This window comes from Ciconia boyciana, chromosome 10, assembly GCF_034638445.1.
Source record: "Ciconia boyciana chromosome 10, ASM3463844v1, whole genome shotgun sequence".
NCBI classification, from domain to species: Eukaryota; Metazoa; Chordata; class Aves; order Ciconiiformes; family Ciconiidae; genus Ciconia; species Ciconia boyciana.
In genome coordinates, this window is record NC_132943.1 from 13,454,687 (window position 1) to 13,476,836 (window position 22,150).

The 22,150-nt window shown below is 42.9% G+C and overlaps 1 protein-coding gene across 1 annotated transcript in view; it reads left to right on the forward strand.

The window, feature by feature from the left end:
* SEMA5B (semaphorin 5B) overlaps window positions 1-22,150 on the forward strand; it is a 275,812-nt gene that overhangs the window by 207,122 nt on the left and 46,540 nt on the right. The window contains exons 9-13 of the mRNA XM_072874250.1: window positions 172-385; window positions 3,034-3,319; window positions 7,582-7,717; window positions 12,452-12,659; window positions 14,805-15,012. Of these exons, the coding sequence (XP_072730351.1) occupies window positions 172-385; window positions 3,034-3,319; window positions 7,582-7,717; window positions 12,452-12,659; window positions 14,805-15,012 (1,052 nt within the window). The remainder of the gene's footprint in view (window positions 1-171; window positions 386-3,033; window positions 3,320-7,581; window positions 7,718-12,451; window positions 12,660-14,804; window positions 15,013-22,150) is intronic.

Here is a 22,150-nt window from a genome sequence, read left to right on the forward strand (position 1 = left end):
AATGGATGTAAAGATCAATTTACAGTCATCACTGGCATTACTTTCTTATAGCCGCCTGTTTTTTTATAATCAGCGTTTTGCTCGTAGGTAGCCATGGGCAAACTGAATTGTCTATACCAGTAAGAAAGCCAGATGCTCTTTAAATTCTCTCCTCTCTCCTTTTAAATACAGGTAGGAAATCTTAGCAAAATCATTGACAGAATTAATGGAGTGGCTCGGTGCCCATACGACCCCCGGCATAACTCGACAGCTGTGATTACATCACGAGGAGAACTCTATGCTGCGACTGTAATTGATTTCTCTGGACGGGATCCTGCTATTTACCGCAGCCTTGGAAATGTTCCCCCACTTAGGACAGCACAATACAACTCCAAATGGCTCAATGGTAAAGTCATGTGGGTCATATCTGAGGAAGAGCTGTATTAAAGTCAACTTGGCAGGCTTGTAAATCTTTTCCTCTGTTTTCGTATTGGGATCCAGAGTTACGATGGGGAAGGGCTTCCGGTGCAATAATCAATGCAGCTTAGAAGATGTTTAAAAAGAGCCTGGAAATATTTTAGAAAAGTTGATTTAGAATATGGAAAGTGGGTCTTACAGGCTACTTAACATATATATGGGTCTCTGTCTTGTGAGATGACCAAATACATCCTTTTATGTGTATCCTTTAGATACATCTAAAGGATGTGTTTGGTCATCTCACAGGGATTTAGATGTATCCTTTAGATACATCCTTTAGAAGAAAACCACTCAAAGATTTGAAGATCAAAATGAACTTAAAGCATCATATTATTGACCCAGTTCTGCACAGTGTTAAGCACCCTCTACTTCCACTGACTCAGCTGAAGATGGTTGGTTTCAGTGCAAAATCAGTCTGAAAATGAGAAATTTCACAGTGAGCTATGTTCCATGTAAACCCATGCTGTTGTGGATTTATAGTTATTAAAAGCAGCTGTTACCCCAGTGTGATAATACCCTGCATCAAGCAAGCTATAGAATTTCAACCAGTAATTCCTGCACTGAGTCCACCCCATCTGACTGGGGAAAAGCACATCTTGTCTGAGCAGACTGTAGTGACGGAGACCCCAATATTCCCCCTCTCTCCTTTGACCCAGGTAAGTTGACAAGATGTTCAGAATCTTTCCATTGGATTTCAGGACCTTTCAGTCAAAGATCTGAGCAGTGGGACTGTGCACTCTCTGGAGCTTAATGAGACTGAACTAGTCTTCTGCAGGCATATTGAAGCCAGTATGGAGATCCAGAGTTTTAGGAGAAGGATGTCATCAGGCAAGACTGTGAATTAAGACCAAAAAGCAGCGTAACCCATATACACTCATTAGAAATATGTGCCTCTTGTCTGTGCATGAATGAAGAATTCAGAAGAAAGTCACACTGGAACAAGGGAGTTTAAGGAAAGACAAACAGAAACTGAGTTTCTAGTCTTTCATTGGAAAAACTAACATGACTCTTGGATTTATAACCTTGCGCAGCATTGGTGACATTGAAGTAATTTCATCCTGTTCTGGCCACTTTTCAACAAGAAACAGAAAACCTGAAGATGATTCAGAGAAGAGCCATGGAGTGATTTGAAGCTTGGAAAGCCTGCCTCACAGTGAGAGACTTAAGGAGCTCAATTTATTTATCTGTCTGAAAAGGAGATAAAAGGTGTTTTGTTCATGATATGGAAGTACTTATATCAAGAGAAGATTTCTGGCAGGATAAAGTTCTCTAATCTAGCAGACAAGTCATGAAAAGAGCCTGTGATTGGAAGCTGAAACCAGATAATGTCAAATGGAAAAAGAAGTGTAGGTTGCAGCTGGGGCAGTCTTTAGCCATTTGAACCAGTCACCGAGGAAACTGATGGATGTAAAGCCATATGACATTGTCCAGTAAGATCAGATCTCTTTGAAAGATGTGGTCTAATTCACCTGTTAGTTACAGGATCCGATGGTGGAATTACAGGGTGAAATTCTCTGGTTTGTGTTAGACAGAAGGTCAGATTGGTGATCACAACAGTCCCGCTAAGGTTCACTGTTTTTTTGAAGGAAGAAGTTTGATGGGAGATGCTTTGCAGTGCCCTACCCTCTGTACCATCATCTGCCTCCCAAACCTGCCTTGCAGCAGCATCAGCCTGCCTTCCTCTCCCTCTGCCATGACTCTGTTCTCCTTTCACTCCTGGGCCGCAGCATTAAAGGAATTCTGTACTTTCCTTTTTTCTTCTTCCTTTGAGCATTACTCAGAAATGAACATTGTAAAAGCACCCTATAAAACCAACAGGGTTTTTTTTTGTTTAGTCAAATATTATTCATTGGCCAATCTTTTCCCTTTGCCAAAGTAACTGTTGGGATGAAAGACCGTACACTTTAAAGCTTTGTTAAACACCCAATTAAAATATTCACTACAAAACCAATTCCAGGTTCTTTTGAATTCTTGTGAAAATAATAATAATTCTAGGAGAAAAAGAATTAAGGAGAACTTGCTTCAGTACTGTTGGTCTGTGGCATGGTTTTGTTTTACGGACATAAGATAATCTTTTGTGCCTAGAAGCTGGAAAGGCTTCGTGATAAAAGCCAGATGTGATTGTGCTGGGAGAGTAGGTTGAATGTTTCAGTGCAGCAGTCCGGGGAATCAGGCGGATGCACGCAGCATATTTAACACATCATAAGGTGCACTTCAGAAGTGAATAGGTGAAGGAACCCAATGGGAAGGCTTTATGTTGTAAAATGCGTACAGAGAATAGTCATGCATATGCAAAGTGTTGAACTCTGCTTTCACTGAAATCAGTAGCAGCTTTGCCAATAAAGTGGGGAAACAAAGGGGGTCTTTCCAAGATCTGAAAAATGGAACTAGTGCTGTATCCCCATATATCATTATTCCCATCTACTGTTTTTATGTCCTCTGCTGACTCCAAACTCCCTGTGGTCCCAGCTTTGACAGCCTGCGTAAAGGGAGCTGGCAGTGCAATGCATTGAGCAAGTCAGTTAGCATGGATTGATTTCTGACCTGTCTAAATCTCTTCAAATGTTTGTTTTTCAGAGCCTAACTTTATTGCTGCCTATGACATCGGTTTGTTCACCTATTTCTTCTTCCGTGAGAATGCAGTAGAACATGACTGTGGGAAAACAGTGTATTCTCGTGTGGCAAGGGTTTGCAAAAATGATATCGGAGGGAGATTTTTGCTGGAGGACACATGGACAACTTTCATGAAGGCCAGGCTGAACTGCTCCCGTGCTGGAGAAATCCCTTTCTATTATAATGAATTGCAAAGCACCTTCTACCTTCCTGAACAAGATCTGATCTATGGTGTCTTCACTACTAATGTGTAAGTTGCACTGGTTTTACTGCCCTTCTTCTATCCCCAGCAGTCTGAGACTGACAATGTCCTGATTTCTTAGGCAGTCTGAGGATTCGTTTTTGAAAGATCCTTTGGTTAATGTGAAGGAATAGATACGTCTGTGTTATCCATCATGGCAACACAGCCTTTAGGACAATGTTTTTAATCCATGGTTCATAGATTCCTGGAGTCCATAAAAGGGCACTGTGCAGTTCTAGGGTAACTTAATTTGATATAAACCTGGGCTGTGACAGACTTCTGACTTTTTTGTAGTGGCAATGCTACTTGTGTAGTTCAGAGAGCTGGTCTAAAAATGACCCAACAGAAAAACGTAATTAATTTTCAGCCAGGTTAACTGCCTGGACAATCGGACACAATTGTGTGAGCATTGGGGCTGGCCCATGAGATGGACAGGCACATATGCTTGGGAGAGAAGGACTGGAAGGAGGAGAATGAGGCAGATGGGATCACAACAGCCTAGACTGAAATCAACATAAATTGCTGTTGAACAACACTTTATAGAAGCAAGGTCATGAGGGCTACACAGCATTTGACATTTCCAAGGGGGACTGTACCTCCGCTACAGACTGTTTCAGGTCTACAAATCAAAAACAACGTTGGAACTCCGAGGGGAAGGCATGATTTCTGAAATTTCATAATCACCTCTTCTTGGCTTGATATTGAAAAAACTTGTAATTGGAATGATTTAGTGTAGCTGTGAAAGCAGAAAGGAGAAGAGGAGTTAATTAAAAAATATATTAAAAAACTCATAATGTATACTTTTAAGTCAGGAAAACTCAAATAACTTTTTCTCTGAAGCCCAAGGCTAGGATGATAAGTTTCAAGCTATAACCAGTCTGCGTGGTATTGAGTTTCAATAATACATGTTCTCCAGGGGGGTGTTACCCTGATGTGTAAACTAGAGAATGAAAATCTGAGTTAGTTACTCCACATGACAAACACTCAAAGTGCCTTTCTCATGCTGGGTAGCCAACTTCTTTGGGGTTTTTGTGTGCAATGGAGTACTGTTCAATATGAATAAGACTCTGGTCCCAAGAAGCCTGCAGCAAACCAAAGTGAAGCCCCACTGAAGTACAGGCCTTCCTATTTTAATGTGTCACTTGCTGGTGTGACAGGGCTTGAACTTCAGCCCTTGAAGTCACAAAACATCAGCCCCAACTTCCTGAGCTAAAGCACTGTTGGAAGTTTCACTGTGAGAGTCAACAGAGCCCGAATGTTTTTCCCTCTCTGTAAAGGCCAAGAAGTAGGTAAGCATTTGGCCACCCTTGTCCATCTTCCATGTTTTGTTTGTGCACTACCATTGCCAACGTCAGTCAAAAGTGAGCCAGTGGAGAAGCAACTAGAAAAAATAAACATGATTGAGCACTGCACCTTGACTGTGAACTTTGGGGAAAATCTGTCCTGGGATTGAAAGGAGCATGAGTCATTCTCTAAAAACATTTAAAGGATGTTAGCCAAACTTCCTGAACATTAAAAGGAAGCCTGGCTACTGCTTTGGGCATTTGAGATGACACTTTTTCTTTTTTCAGTCAGAGAGGACTTTTATGCCCATAGTGGTAATGCTTTATCTATCCATTTGTCTGTTCATCCAGCCAAGAACAGAAGTTGGAAATGGGAAAATTGTTAATAACTGTATTACATTTACCAAATTGGTATAGTTTTTGGAATATAAGGGGGGACACATAGCTACCTCTGGTTTGAAGAGTTCTCGTCTGCTGTTTCTGTCTCCCAGGTGTAACGTGAGACATGATGAGTGTTACCCATCTCCTCTGGGTTACACTTAAGTCACTCTTCATACGTTGCAGGTGTACGTTCTCTCTTGTATCTTCGGAGGACAATATAATATATAACATTTGTGTAATTGAAGAAATGAGTTATTGATAATAGCTGAAGTTAGATCAAGTAGCGTTTTGGGTCTACAACATGATGTTCTTTTGAGAGTTCAAAGAGAAAATGTTCCAATTTGTCATCCGACTAGAGAAATAATGGTAATTATTCTTTTAACTTCCACTGGGACTTATATCATGCTGCATGAGCTCTGCATACCAAAGAGGGTTGATGTATGCTCCAGCCTGAGTTTCTTTATAATAGAATACCGATGCACCACAAAACTATGATTTTTTTTGTTTAAAGGTATTTTTATTTTGGAAGGATCATGTTTAATGCATTTAGGGTCATTTTATAACAAAGGGGTATTAGTGGTTGTGGTAACACCCACATATAGATTTATTGCTTCATGTTATGTTATACCCAGCTGAATCAGTAGGAAAGAGAGCTTTTTGGGGAAGCTGCTGATGAAATATTTAAGAAGTTTTATTAAAATTTTTCTGGGAGGTAATGGAGACAATGTTAAAACCTCCTTGACTTAACCCATTCTCTAAACCACCTAGTTAATCCCAGGAAGTAGGAGGTGGGAATAAAGGAGGTTGCACTTCACACCAGGGCAACACAGGGGCCAGCTGCACAAGTTGATGTCACTGGCTTGAGATCGGGATCAAACTTTTCATAGGGAGGGATGGGAAATATGCCAGGCCACAGATGGAAAGGAAAATGGGCCACAGATTCATGGAAAACCTCTTTCTGTTCTCCTCTCTACAAAGGGAAAGGGCTAAACTCTGGAGTCCTTAGCAAAGCCCTAAAAATATCCTTTCTTTTTTTAAAAAAAGTGTTTTTGTTAGACTAGCGGGGTTTTATTCTTTCTTTTCCTTTTTCATTTTCTTTCTCATTCTCTTTTTTTTTCCATGTGTGCCTCAAGGCATTTACTTGTCATCCATCATTAGCTTTGTCTTAAGAGCTGCCATCTGCGAGCATGCACTGCGTCAGTGGTGTTCAGACAAAAGCGGAGAAAGGTTCGCCCGGCATTGCTTTGACATGTTCAAAGTGAGCTACTCCATCACTCCAGGGATGGAAGAGGCAGGGGCAGGAGCGGAGAAAGGGAAGGCAAAGCAAGAAGTTCTTCCTGATGTTGTATTGCTCAGAAGAAATATGCTGTGAAAGAATCTGTTCTTCTGCTTTCCAGCCAGGGATTGTGGAGCAAGGCTTTTTTTGTGCGAGAGGGTGTAATTATTGGTTTAGTAAAAAAAAAGTGTTCTTTTCAGAGAATTCAAATTGCTTTAATTAGCAGAAAGATACATACAGAAGGGCTTGAGTTATTTAAAAGGCACCGTGACGAATCAGTCTCTTGTGCTAGCCCTATTTTTAGTTTTAGTCTGATATCTTTTTCTCTAAACGTAGTTCTTTTCCTTTAAAAAAAAAGCAGGGAGGAAGGGGAGAGCTGGGAGCAGGTTTGAATTTCAGGTTAGCACTTAGCAAACGTCCCTCTTTGGGCTGGCGTCCCTGAGGTGCCCTCACCATCTGGGAGGTGCCCTCCAACCCTCTTGAGGCAAAAGGAGCTGAGCCTGCCAGAAATGGGTCCTCTGTGGCTGAAATGGGACAGCAAAGGCCGACTGATCTGTGTGCGAGTCTGACTGGGCAGTGGAGCATCCCTAAAACGAATTCCCTTCCAAAGAGTCCTTCCTGCAGTGGCATTTCCCTAGCCATGCCTCCCCTGGCTGGTGCGTGCATGGTGAACAGCCTGCCCGAGACAGATGCTATTCCCAGCTGGGAACACAAAGAAGTGAACTGTGATCATTGAAAACAGAGGCTTTCACATATTATCAAGACCTTTTTGCATGCTGAGCTGCTGTAACAACCAGCCTGGTTTGCACTGTCAACCTTTCCCTTCCCCTGCATGCATGTGCATGCATATGTGTATTTTATTATGTTATATATATATATAAAAAAAATATATAAATATTAGGGGATCTGTTTTATAGCTGAAGATTTCAGGAGCCTGTAGAAACAGTATTTCACCTTGAGAAACACCAAGAGATTAAAAATTAGGTTGTTTGTAATGAATAAAGATAGATGGGTTGTTAAAATAATAAAAATAAAACCAGACACAAATAATCCATGCAAATTAAACTGTATTCACCTTTCTTGTCCAAAGTGCTTCCGTGGCCCTTAAATCACAGACATTTTAAAACCAAGCTTAAAATTCATTCTCAAAATTGTCATGCAAGCCATCTGCATTTTACAATTTATTTATTTATTTTAATCCCTGTGAGATTGGTATCACTGTACATCTACCTAGCAATTTACATGTATTTTATTTGAGTGGAGTTTGATGTCTGTTATGATGAAAATGTCAATGTTCTAATGATTAAATAGATTTTTTTCCCCTTTTCCAGAAACAGCATAGCTGCCTCAGCAGTGTGTGCCTTCAATCTGAGTGCCATTACTCAGGCATTTAATGGCCCTTTCCGTTACCAAGAAAACCCAAGATCAGCGTGGCTGCCAACGTTAAACCCCATCCCTAATTTCCAGGTACTGCTGCTGCCCTTCAGTTTACTCCAGTCCCTTTTACATTCTGTCACTCCAATGGGTTGATTTGTGTGGGGCTCATTTTTCCAGGTAGACCCACGGTGCAGATAAATTGTATTTCTGCAGATTTACGAGTGTTTTAGTCTGTGGAACTCCTTGCCACATGTTATTGAGACCACAGGATTCGTGGCAAAAATTGAATGGTTTTACCAATAATAAGAATGTTCAGATTTTTTGTAATAATGAATAATTTAAATCTCTGTTACGCTCATCACCGACACGTGAACTCTAGCAATGTGATCCTTACAAGGGGATATAGACATGTCCCCACTGAACTGGGAAGGATTGAAAGCTGAAGCTGGACAAAGTCAGACTAGAATGGAGACAACCTATATTTCTAAACAAGAAAGGTAATTAACCACTGTGACTGTGTAAGGATGTGATGAATTTTCCATCACTTGGTAAGGGCCCCGAAGGCTACCAGTGTTTCAGTGCAAGAGGGATGTCTTTCCAAGACGCGGTAGCTCAGCCAGAAGTTATGGACATGTTGCAGCAGTAACTGGTGGAAGAGGACACATGAGGATGGTCACAGTGGTTCCTTCTTGTTTTGAAAAATCTTTTTTTTTAATGAGTGAGCCGTTTTCCAGGATTATGACTTAAGGCCAATTTGAAAATTATAGAACAACTTCAGTCGCATTATGCCCAGATTCAGTCAGTGCAGTGCAGAGTATGTTTGTGACAGCCCCAGCAAACCTGAGTCTTCTGAAACATGAGCCCATTTTACAGCTCAGTCCCTTCCCACCTGGGGAATCCTAGGGAGGATGTACTTATCTTCCTGTCCTTGCTTCCCTATGGTGAATCCTTTCAGCCCAGTTGTGTGATTCTGGCTCGCCTTTATTATGGCAAACGTGCTGAGGCTGCCTGCAAATGCCATCTGCCTTCAAGCTGGTGATGTCAGGGACCTTCCAAAAAGGACTCTGCAGTCACCTGAAATCACAGCAAGAGCAGATGGGAGGCAGGTCCACGCTGCAGGCAGGGACGTGCTTGCGTTCCTGCTGAGGAACCTGATTTCTTCCCCTGAATTCCCTCATGGCACCTGAGTGAAGGCTTCTGCCTCTACAAGGTGGAACAGGATTGGGCTCTCGATCACCCCCTCAGCTTCGTGCACTCAAACCAGGAAACAAAGCTTTGCTGAAGGCCCACCCATGCCAAACATCTCCAGGCTTTCTTTTTTTTTTCTTTTAATGAGTTTAAAGGGAGTATTAAGGTTAACTGAGATTCAAGGACTTTCTGTCCCTTGCTGGGATAACCCAGGAGGAATAGAAAAGGACTTTGGAAAGCATTTCCATGTAATGAAAAGTATCAGATAGAATGTGGAGCGCAAAGATTGCAGCAGCAAGATGAAAGAAAAGAGTCAGAGGAAAATAAGGAAAGGAAAAGGAGGTATGTGGCGGACAAAAGGAAGATTGCAAGAAGAGATTAAGATGTTTTTCAAGTACAGGAGGAACAAGAGGTCAGTGAAGGGCCTTTAGGAGATGACAAGGGTAATTTAGCGACAGAAGAGGCAGATATTGCAAAAAAAATGAAATTAATTTTTTTGCCTCAGTGTTCACAAAGGAAGATGAGGGAAAGATGCCAGATTTTTTTTTTCTTGCAGAGAGGAAGGAGAAATACTGAAGGATATAGAGGATCAGGGCAGTGCAGATAGTCAGGAAATTAGAACAAAACAAAATAAAACCAAACCAGAGGGATGCTGTGTCAGCACACAGGCTGCCAATAGACCAAAAGGATTATCTGTGACTTGATGAGAACAGAAAACAAAACCAACAATGACATTCCTGCCACTGGGACTCCTCCTTCAGTGATGCTCTAGAACAGAAAGTGAGTTGGGAGAAAAGCATCCAAAACAAGACAGGAGTATAGGAGACAGCAGAAGAGAGAGATATAAAAACTCTTTAGAACCTGGGATGAGGCAGTCATGAAATTAAAAAGACCACTGCAATAGAAAAAACATTAAAACCCACCTGAGGACACATCAAAAAACCACTGATGTTTCCTTTGGCTGCTCAGGAAGATGCTAAAGTTGATAAAAAAGTGGCCACATTCATAGGTGGTGAGAATTAGTATTGCCCTGTTCATCTAGTTCACACAAGCTCCAAGATATTGTAGGGCTTAGTACACCAGCTGTTAGGATCCGTATTTATTGTGTAAATGTGAGCTAAATTCCTGTCAACTCATTTTAGCATGTTGTAAGAGAAGCTCTCCATGGTGCACCTTGGAAAGGCAGCCACACTGCAAAGAGTTGCTTTGATGCATATTGAGAGTATGCACATGGGAAATCTGTACACTGTAGCTGGAGTGCTGTAATTTGCCATCCTAATTCACCGTACACTAACTTCTCTTTCAAGGAAAGCCCAAACACCTGGACACAAAATGAAGGAAAAGAAATTTGTGGGTTTTTTCTAGTGAAATTACTCAGGTGTGAGCATCACTTAGTGATGTCGTCTATCTGGACTTCTGTAAGGCCTTTGACATGGTCCCCCACAACATCCTTCTCTCTGAATTGGAGAGATATGGATTTGATGGATGGACTGTTTGGTGGATGAGGAATTGTTTGGATGATTGCATCCAGAGGGTAGTGGTCAATGGCTCAATGTCCAGATGGAGATCAGTGACAAGTGGTGTCCCTCAGAGGTCCGTATTGGGACCAATGCTGTTTAATATCTTCATCAATGACATAGACAGTGGGATTGAGTGCACCATCAGCAAGTTTGCAGATGACACCAAGCTGAGTGGTGTGGCTGACATGCCTGAGGGATGGGATGCCATCCAGAGGGACCTGGACAAGCTTGAGACGTGGGCCCATGTGAACCCCATGAGGTTCAACAAGGCCAAGTGCAGGGTCCTGCACCTGGGTCAGGGCAACCCCTGGTATCAATACAGGCTGAGGGATGAAGGGATTGAGAGCAGGCCTGCAGAGAAGGTCTTGGGGGTACTGGTGGATGAAAAGCTAGACATGAGCCGACATTGTGCCCCCGCAGCCCAGAAAGCCAACTGAATCCTGGGCTGCATCACAAGAAGCGTGGCCAGCAGGTCGAGGGAGGTGATTCTGCCCCTCTACTCTGCTCTGGTGAGACCCCACGTGGAGTACTGCCTCCAGCTTTGGGGTCCTCAGCACAGGAAAGACATGGACCTGTTGGAGCAGGTCCAGAGGAGGGCCACGAAAATGATCGGAGGGGTGGAACACCTCTCCTGTGAGGAAAGGCTGAGAGAGATGGGGTGGTTCAGCCTGGAGAAGAGAAGGCTCCAGGGAGACTTTATTGCGGCCTTTCAATACTTAAAAGGCGTGTATAAGAAAGATGGGGATAGACATTTTAGTAGGGCCTGTAGCAGTAGGACAAGGGGTAATGGTTTTAAACTAAAGGAGGGTAGATTCAGACTAGAGATAAGGAACAAATTTTTTACTATGAGGGTGGTGAGGCACTGGAACAGGTTGCCCAGAGAGGTTGGTAGATGCCCCGTCCCTGGAAACATTCACAGTCAGGTTGGATGGGGCTCTGAGCAACCTGATCTAGTTGAAGATGTCCCTGCGCATTGCAGGGGAGTTGGACTAGATGACCTGTAAAGGTCCCTTCCAACCCAAACTCTTCTATGAATCTATGATTAGTGAGAAGCAAAGTTGTCCATGGACTGAATATGGGAATTGGCAGGAATTCTAGTTGTACCACTGACTCCCATGGCCTTGGGTAGGATAAATAGTCACCCGGCTGTCTTTTGGAATAATAAATCTTCTGCCCACCACACATGGCATTGTGGGGAAGAGTGAGGATCCAGCCCTGGCTACCGACATGGACCACAAAACTGCATGGAGAATATAATCTTGCACTGGCTTTTGAAAATGCTGGATTCTAGGGATTAGTGTGAGATAGAAACTCAGGCCTTAAAATGCATTATCCATCTGGTAGGACTTATGCTGGTGTTTAAAAGACAGAAAATGAGCTCTCTTCTTCCCCCCTGTTCTGGATGGACAAGGGCATCGAGTCCTATCTCAGTGCACCCCTTGATGCTGGAGGATGGATGGACACCAGTTGACCTGTCATTTGCTGTGAGGATAGAAGAGCTGAGTGAGGGGAGGGGGAAGCTAGTGGCTAAACTGCCTTGCTTAAGATGAAGCTGGAGGTGTCTGCTCAAAAGGGAGCACACAAGAGAAAAGCAGTGCGGTGAGTTGGGTTCTTCGATGCAAAACCAACCCATTTTTCAGGTTTTTTAACCTCCAGTTTTCATGCATTGTACTGACTGAGATGCCAGGTAGAGTCTGAAGATGATTTGAAATGCTTCAAGGATTACCACAAAAACTTTCTTTCCACTGCTAGCTTTACATCTTTGTACAGCTAGTACAGCTTTGTACAGCTAATTCTTTCTTTTCCTCCTCGGTTTGTTAATGTCTTTTGCCCTTCTGGTGTGCTGGCTCCAGCGTATCACAAGGGAATGAAACATCACATCACTGGTCAGTGGACCAGCTGGGAGAAGCATTTATAAAGAGTGGGCTACAGGCCGAAGCTAGGCTAAGGACCTAAGATCAGGCTAAGGGCCTGATCCTGTGGACCCCCCCCACGCAGACCCACCTCTGCAGGAAATCAACAGGACATGGATTTCCAGAAGAATTTCAGGGTTTGGTCTTGGGCTGCTGGAGTGGGGAGACAATGCAGGTGCTGAAGTTCAATCTTCCATGTTTAGTGTGGGACGCTGAGTGATGACAGCCCTAACGAGAACCTGACGGAGAGAGTCCTGCAGGATGCGCAGCGCTTGTTCCTGATGAATGATGTCGTGCAGCCGGTGACTGTAGATCCGTACGTGACTCAGGACAGCATTCGATTTTCCAAACTGGTGGTTGATATTGTTCAGGGGAAGGATACTCTCTACCACGTGATGTATATTGGGACAGGTAAGAGCATCAGGGCTTAAGAAAGTTCCCTCCACTTGCTTGTAGACCTAGCAGCCCTAGTAGCCCAGTCGTGACATCATTACACAGTTGTCATTCAATATCATTTTGGCACAAAACTGCATGGAAATTAGTTTGCCTGAGTAGATTAAAAGCAGGATGGAGGACTTGAGGCAGAGTCCCAAGTGAGCAGACCACAAATCTTCATTGTGTTTAAAAACAACAATAACATTTTTCTCCCTTTTAAAAAAACATGTTTCAACTAATCAGACTAATACGTAACAGTGGGGAAGAGCAAAGGTCGCTGAAATACTCTGTGGTTTTGTGCACGTAAGTTGCCTCTCTGCACTATGACATAATCATCTCTAAATAAGCAATAATAAGACTTAACCTCCAGGCCTGCCCAAGGTTTTAATTATTTCTTTCTTTGCACTTTCGTGTGCCTACTGGTGGATGACTCCCAGTGCTTTTGGGGATGGGCATGCACTGAAATGTAATGCAGATGGAGAAGCTGAGGCAAATGCTTTTTTGTGGTAGCATAGCAAGCCAGTGGTAGAATTAAGTATATGATTTAGTCTCTTGATTTTTACTGCCATCCTCTAATTAGCAGGACACATTGCCTCTTCTGAAAAGCGCAGATATCTTGGATAAATGAAAGATGCTGAAGGAGGACAAAGTGTTATAAATGGTTGTCTTAGCCCATATTCATACTAATGATAGAGGTTAAATTAAATAGTTTGATTAATCAGAGTATATGGACAGCCTCATGGGTATAATGTTGTTATCCTCTATTGCAGAAGCTTTGACTTTAGAATAAGATGGATTGCCTCCGTAAGTGTTAGTTTAATCTCACATCTGAATGCAGAGTCATTGCCTCATTCTCATGTTACCACCTTCCAGGACTGTGTCATAATTTATCTAACTTTTACCACCACTTACTTCAAAAGTGGTTGTGTTCTAGTAACATTCCCACTGTGGGAGCCTCCATGGACGTTTTTTATGATGAGAAGATTGTACTTAAACGGAAATACAACATGGTTCTGCCATTTTGGTATCTTGATATTTTAAGTGAGGAGTCCCAGCTACAAAGCCTGAGAGCAAGCTGGGATACTTTCTGCCTCATATCATTTGTGTAGAAAGGTCCACGGCCATAACCTTACCTCCTTATTCGTGTTTGCATTCTGGCCCTGGTTAGTGGTGACTGAAGAGTAAGCTCTGCTGAACCTGAAGCATTTAAACCAGCCAAATGCTTCAGCAGAGACAGCCCTGCCCAGAGGCAGCCCGGAACACAAACCCAGTCCTGAGACAAACCAAGCCCAAACTTGGGCCTCAGTCTTGTTCCACACTTAAGGCCCTCCTAAGTGAAAGAGAAGCTTCGCATGGCAGCCAGCCCCACCACTGTAAATTGCTGAGCTTTGGCACCAATACAGATGTTATTGGGATAGAAAGGTTAAGCTTCAGGAACAATTGGGGCTGACAGACCTCTTTGGGGTTTTAATGAAAAATGGTGTGGTCGCCATAGTTTATCAGATCTTTAAATTGTTGAGGTAAGAGCACTGTGAGCACAAACATGTATGTTTCTGTGTATGCACTGCTCATGCCATAACATCCCCTTGTCACGCTGGCAGGATGGCTTCTTCCAGGAAGAGGATCAATTAGATCTGTGACCCATGCAGTCATTACGGAGGCCTCTGAGATTTCCAGCAGGGCCACTGCATCTGTTGTCATTTGTCATGGCATCAAATCACACCGATCTGCTCCATAAACCAAAAGAAATATAGACTCGAGGCACTAGAAATGATCCCTGCTATCTCAGGTCACCTTGCTGTATAAGTCACTGGTAACAGGACCAGACGCTTTTCTGTGTCAGTGCTCCAACTGGGAAATTTTTCCAGGTACTCTCCAGATGGTTCACATCCTTCTGGTTTCCCATTAAGATGCATTCACAGACCGTTTCTGTAATGTCTGAGAACTGCTGAGGACTGTAACCATGTAGCTGGAGCGCTCTCTACCATGGGCAGCAGGTGACCCAGAACTAGGTTTAAAGCAGCTGTGTAAAAATGACATTAATATTTCACTCTTTAGGCAGGTATGAAATGAAGTCAATGCCTCCAAGATTTACTTGTGCCTTGTTTCTTGTTCCATTAGAGTATGGCACCATCTTGAAGGCCCTTTCTACCACTAACAGGAGCCTGAGGAGCTGTTATTTAGAGGAAATGCAGATCCTCCCTGATGGACAACGGGAAGCAATCAAGAGTCTCCAAATCCTGCACAGCGACAGGTCACTCTTTGTGGGCTTAAATAATGGAGTGCTAAAAATTCCTCTGGAGAGATGCTCCATGTACAGAACAGAAGGGTAAGCAAATTTACAGCTCTGATATATTCCACTTCAGCCTGAAAAGAAAAGCACCAGGGAAACATATTCCAGTCTGATTTGGTGTAGAATGCTTTATTTCATCACTACAAGACAAAAGACACTGTTGGAAGTGCATCTCCTGCTAGATACATTCATGACAGGAGCAATGAGAATGAGCAATAATTTTTTTAGTAAATATTAATTAATCCTCATTAGAAATTAATTGTGTGTTTACCACGAAAGGACTTGCAATATTTACTTCTTTTTTTTTTTTTTAATTGACATTTCAGTGTTGCTTTGATTAACTCCATGTGTTTTGCTGGTGCTTTTTATTGGCAGTATGGCGGCAGGTTTCTGAATTTGGGTTGCAGCCAGCCTATCCTGGCTTATGCGAGTGATCACCTCTCAAACGTCTGATGAGGCAGGGCTGGGCTGCACGGCAACTTGTTACTGCTTTTGGAAGCCAATAGCTCATCTCAACTATGTGTGACACCTCTTATACCTGACTAGATTCTGTGCCTTGATTGTACCTTTTCAAGGGAGTAGGAAAAAAGACTTTTTTTAATTGTCAGCCCTGGCTCTAGAACCATTTTCCACCCAGAAATATGCGTAGAAGGTTTTTGCATCCAAATGGTATCCCCCCCATTTAAGCAGGTGAAAGTGAGATACCAACTGAGTGAGCCATATGCTCAAATAATCTCCCTGAGTGGGTAGTGGGGTCTGCTGCGGGTAATTGCTTGTTTACATCTCTTAAAAAGATTCTTCCTCCTTCTTTCTTGCTTTTGCCTTGCTTTGCTTGACGAGAGTTTTGTCTGAAACTGATGTCCTCTGTGCTAGACAAGAGGAAGGAATTTGTTAGCAACATCTAAACGGATTCCCTCTTTCATGGCCTACTGCAAGATGTCCCTGTTCTCTTGCCAAAACAACTGATATAGAAAATGTCACCATCATTTTATTTTCAACAAATAGAGTTTATCTATCAGCTTGTACTATATTCATGTCTGTCTAAATATAAAAATGCCAGTTCTTTCTATTTTCACTGAACCTCTTAATTATCCCTTTCAGAAAATATAACTTGGTCATTACTGTAAATTTGGCACAGAAGTGTTTAGTGTGCAAAGGTTTAGTTGCTTATACAGACGGGCTGACACAGAAGTGTTTAGTAAGAGAAAGAGAACCACAGCTGGAAAATGCCATCCTGTCCTCAGCCCGTAAAAGCAGAGCTTTAAAAAGGTAGAACATAACAGCTGTCCTCTTCAGGCTGTCCTGGAGAGTTTCAGTTTGAGAATATTTATGTGTGTATACATATATATGATCCAGTTTCAAGAGAAATGAGTTCTTCCTTTTCTTTCTCTCCTAATCTTGACTTCAGCTTTCTGGTAATTTATAGATCGTGTCCCAGTTTCAGCCTGCATAAGTACTTTGTATGACACTTCCATTAAAACTCAAATAGTGGAGGTTTGCTCAACCACCTAAAAAAGGGACAAGTGGGGAAAAAGCAGCAGTGGCTGGAGGGCAGACGGGTGGGGGTACCTCAGAGGAGCACCATCGATTTAGGACCCGAGGGCCACAGCGCAGCCCCCTGCCAGCATAACCCTATCCCAGCAAAACAGAAACCCAGCTCCAAGAGGTTCCCTTGCACGCTGGTGGCCACAAGCAGCCTCAGTTTTATGCATTGTGTGGCACCGAGTCCTGGCTGAAATTACTGGGAAGCTTGTGTACCAACGCTGTTTGTTTTCTAAAAAATTCTGGAGGCATTTTTCAGTGAAACAAGAAAGCAGTCCAGCTCTTTGGGGGATGGAGACTCAAACTCCTTCTCCCTTGACTAGTCTCGTGCTACTTGTAGGCAATTTAAGCTAGCTGCTGGGCTATACCAAGGTACACAAGATAGGGTCTCCTGACAGCGTGGTGGGTGCATACGTCTGGCGATGTGGGAGGTCCGAATTTGTTGAATTGAGGTGCTGGCCAGGTAGCTGTATGTACAATGTACTTGTACATTGTAATGGATCCTTTGCCCCATGGCTGAGTCTTGTGGAGGGACAGTGCATTTGAAAGAAGGAGGAAAAAAAGAAGAAAACTTAGGAAAGCCAAAGAAGGCAATTATTTATTTGTTTAAAAGCATATTTGTGATATTATTATTAATTTTAAAGCTAAGCTTTTTGTGTAGGAAATGATTCAACTGCAAATTTTTCAGCTGCAAATGTTGGAACCCTTTTTCCCCTTTGCATCCTGGCTATGTAGGTGATAAGTCAACTTGGCCTCCTTTGTATTTCTTTCAATACAGAACTGTATCGAGAAGGATGTTTTAATTTCCTCCAGTGCATTCCACCTGGCACTTCTCCTGGACTGTGATTTATTGCTTATTGTTGTGTCTATGTTTAATACATGCCAATATGCAGCCACCACGGGAAGAAGGGCTCCCGCCCCTACAGCACCCCCGCTTACCTTTTTGTCGTGCTGTGACTTCTTGCCTGGCCTCCCTGAAAAGCTCTGGTTTCAGCAGTTTTTCTAATCTAATCGTTTCGATGGGGGCTCAGGAAGCTTGGAGGTGATGGAGAATTTGTGCCTCCCAGGCAGGAATACCACAACACTGTGTGTTTTCTTTGGCTGTGCCTCATGTTATCAGGAAACTTTGCAGCCTGTTACACCCTGGGGGCTGATGTGGGTTCTTGATTGCTGACTTAGAGCTCCTGCCATCTCCCTTCTCCCTGGAACGGGCGATCATGTATCGAGAGAAAATTGATCCTAGCATTGATCCCCTCCAGCGATCCTTGCTGCTCTGCTGCTTTAAAACCTTGGGGCTTGGTACCGAGGCTCAGAAATGGCACAGAGGAAAAAGCAGCAGCAAAGGGAAGAGATGGAAAGGGAAAAGGATTTCTGCCATCTCCTTTACTGTTTGTTATTGACACGTACCAATTTAATCTCTTAAATGGTGACCAGTAACTCAGGCCCATGTCTTGATGTAGTTCGTTGACCGGATATATTTCTGGGTGTCTGAGCAGTGTTTTGTGTGTGCCCACTGACCTGTCTCAATCTGTCTTTTCAGAACAGCCAGTCTTTAGCAATAGGGCAACGGGAAGACATCTGTAATGTCAGCTGCCCAAATTTACAGGCTGGACTTGGCTGCAGGGACCTTGCCTTCTGCGTGTGTTTTCCTGTTGTGCTTCAGTGCTGCCGTTCCCCACTCTCGCTGGAGACTATTAGGAAGATGTCCAATGCGTGCAAAACCTACAAGCCCTTTGAACGTGCAGCGTGTTTTGAAGGCTGCTTTGCTGGGTGGTAGCTTGGCTGTGCTTGCTGCTGGATTTTGCATGGCTTTGAAATCTTTGTAACCTCCCTGCAATTTGCAAATGAGCTTGAATTTTTACCTCAAGTTGCCCCCAAGCTTTGGGGAGGGATATTTGGAGAGCCAGCACTGCAGCTTTATCACTGACACCACCATATCTCTAGAATGTGTCTGAACAAAATCCTGAACCTGAATTTGAGAGAGGTGAGAACTTCAGATCTGGACCATTATTTTCAGGTGGGGCCTATCTGTAGGGGTAGTTTAGTAATTTTTTCAAAGGGTGGGGTGAGATTAATAATTTTAGGAATTGCAATCAAACAGGTAGGAAAATGAAGCTGGTTGTTGCAGGGAGCACTTTGTGATCTCTTTGTATTGCGCCTTTGCAGCATCAGGGCTGTGGGCCTCTGAGCAGACAAACCCTCAGGTGGGCCTTGGAATGATTTTGTAGCCATTTTTTGATTACACATTCAAATTAGGAAAATAAAATGTGTTTGGGAATGAGACCAGAGGGTCTCTTGAATACCCACCTTTTCTGCTCTCCCTGTCCTGAGCAGTTTATTTTAATGCACTTTATGTTGATATACATTCTTTCCTCTTCCTCCCTCCAGTTTTCTGCATAAAATTGGCAGTTCGCATGATGCAGGTTGCAATTTTGGGATGTACAGTGTGGTTCTGAGAATGGTTTGGCTTGCCTGCCATGCTGTGCTCACCTGTGGGTATCCCATCAGGTTGTGTGAGTGTCACCTCAGGTCAACCTCATGCCTGTGAAGATACTCCTGCTTCCAAGGCTATGGGGAGAGCCAGATCCTCTTGCGTGCAGCTGTGACACACTCTCATTTGAACTCTGCCTGCTTTTTTGACCTGGTTGCAGGGAGTTTGCTGTTGAGTGATGCTGAGCTTTTGCCCTCCTACTTAGCCTAAATTCTGTGGTACATCCCCTCCGGCCATGGTGCTTAATGCAAAGCTAGCAGAAATGACTCAGCTGACAAGTAATCTTATTTGCTGACTTGAGATCTGTGTGAGAAACACAATTCACCTCTAAATAGCTCTGGGCCAGTGATCAGACAACTAAGTACATATAGGTGAGTAACTCCTGAAATGGCTTCAGGGAGTTTTCCGAAGAAAAGTGTCAGCAGCTGCAGTAAAGAAGCAGAGAATCTTCTGCCCTCTTTCTCTCTCCAAAGTGCAAAACTGGAGCTCCGAGCACAGCCCCTGTACCACGTCCACACTATGCTTTAAGGGGGTTGAGATATTGCATGGAGGATTGCTTTGGTGGTTATTGTTATTTTCTTCTTTTTTTTACTCCTTATGTAGTAAAATCCATGGTGCAAAATCCTCTGTAACAAAGGAATGAAGCACTTGAATTTGGGATTGCAAAACCAGAATTACAGAAGTACCAGATTGTAGGAGGGAAACTGTTGGGGAACTTAATTGGAGGAATAATACAGTCTGGGAAGAAATCTAAAAATTTCCCAGTTTTGGGGAAAGAGTGAATTGAATATGGGCTGGAAATCCTCTGACCTCTTCATCAGAATGACGATAGTTCCTTGAAGGACAAACAAGGAACTACTGTTGGGTAAAAAGCACAGGAGAGAAAATGTTAAAAGAAGTAGGGGAGGGAACAAAGCAGGGACTGTTGTTCAGTGGAGCCCAGCATATCCAGCAGATCGCTGAGGTGATGTTGATAGCCAGATTGTTCATCAAAGACCTGGAAAATCCCGCCGCTTCTTCTGAGCTGAGGCTGTTGAAAATCTGGCCCAGATTTTGTTTTGAAAATCTTCTCCCTGAGAGTTTTAAAAAAATATCTAGTGCATTGAACATCCTTTTAAAAATAGAGGCAAAAGGAAAGGTAACAGCCTACAAAAATGTTGTGATAAAGCTTAATCATCAAATTCCATCTGCTTTGGCTGATGTGGCCTCTCCAAAATTAGGCGAATTAGCTAATTATTGTACCACCAATAACACTGAAAAGCTTTGGAAGACTTCATAGGCAGAAAGGAGAGTGCTCACCCCAATCTTTTGTCATCCACAGCATCCAATAATACATCAGAATAAATCACTAAACATCTGGTTTGGCATTCTGGTTGCTTTTAAGTAAACAGCAAGACTCCCACTGACAGAGAATGAAGACATCAAACAGAACCATGATCACTAAAGCTCTTGGAAAGAATGAAGTTTGGTAGATGAAATGGATCTGTGTTCTTTAAATAGAAGTACAAAATTATACCATTTTCTCTATCCTGAAAACAGATTTGCATCTGCTGTAGCAGGCAATTACTCCCATTTCCTTTAATGTAGCTGCTTATATATGTAAAGTTAAGCGCATCCATACTATTTGCAGGATATGTACCTTTAAGATTCGTACAGGACTAAGAAACGTGGATTTCAGGATAGCATTCAGAGCTTCATTTCAGAGCTTCACTTGAATGGTTTGGGAAAGGGACGTGGCCATGTGTGTCTGAAACTGGAAAAAAAAGAAGGCAAGGCTAAGCAAGCGGTAATGTAGTGAGCAGGGGCATGTTCCCAGTAAGATGCGAGAGAGATTGGTTTTCAGTTTCATCGTATTTGACATTATCTTTAATGGCATGGAAGAAAGAAAATAGCATACTTTGTAGATGGCATTTAAGTATGAGGGAATCACAAATAACAATGAGGGGAGAAATGCAATGTGGTGCCAGTAGGGAAACCAGCAAGAGGTTGAGTTTGAGGAATAAGCCTGTGCTGAGATTGCTGGTGTTTGTGTCACTGAAAAAGAGAGGACACAGGATGAAAGAGTGGACAGGGGCTCTGCTCTGAACCAGATGAGTTATTACAGTTTTTCCCGTTTCTGTTAAATGGTCAAACCAATGGCAAGCTTCACATTCATTTTAAGCTGTCTGTACACTTTTAGGCTCCCACTTTTAGCTGCGAACTATGTAAATGGCCCCGAGTGAATGGTACTGTGGCAGAAGGGGAATTTAGCAGTAGCCAGAGTGCGGGGTTATACAACTGCTGAAACAGATGAAGGTCACTTCAGAAAAAGCCAAAGAAAATCAGCTAATTTCAGGGCTCAGTGGCTTTTGTCTCCTTACTATCATGACTAGGTTGCCAATTTGTTTCCGGGGGCTTTGGATTTGCTAGGAGGGAGGAAAAAGCGGGGAGGTTGAATGTGCCGAGGACTTTTGTTTGCTCCTTGTTTTTAAAGCGTACTGCGAGCATGACTTAGCTCGCAAGATCGGGAACGGTTTAGCATATGGATCCCTTTACCTCTAGCAGGCTGGCTTTAGGCCAACTCAGATCAATGATGTCTAAAAGTCATTACCATCTGATGCCTGCTAGGTGGGCTATGTGAAATTAGTTTCAACACAGTGGCAACTGACAAGCAAGCGGGTAGTTTTCTTGGAATATGTAATGGTAGGATGACATTGATGCTATTGTTATACAAACAAGATTAATAACTAAAGCTACGAGCAAGCCCCAGGGCAGATATCCATTGCATCTGTCAATTCTTGCAATTTGCTACTATTATGTCATAAGATTTGTATTCTAGGCAACGGTCATATTCAGCGACATGGCTCCTGATGTAAAGAGTCTACAGCCTTACTGCTGCCATGGCTGGTTTGCTTCATGTCTCAAGCTTCCAGGCAGCATTTGCAGTGTAAAACACAAATGTGTCCAATGTTAATACCGAATGAATATATTGCTACAGATGCGTCATTAACTTTTTATTAGGAGATGTGCTGTTTTACCAGTTTAGGAAGGAGGAAGTATCTGGAGCCAGAGCAAATTTGTTATTGTTGGTTTAAGTTTAAAATTTAAGTACATAGAAGTACATAAAGTATGTATGGGTTGTAGAAAACCACAATATTGTAC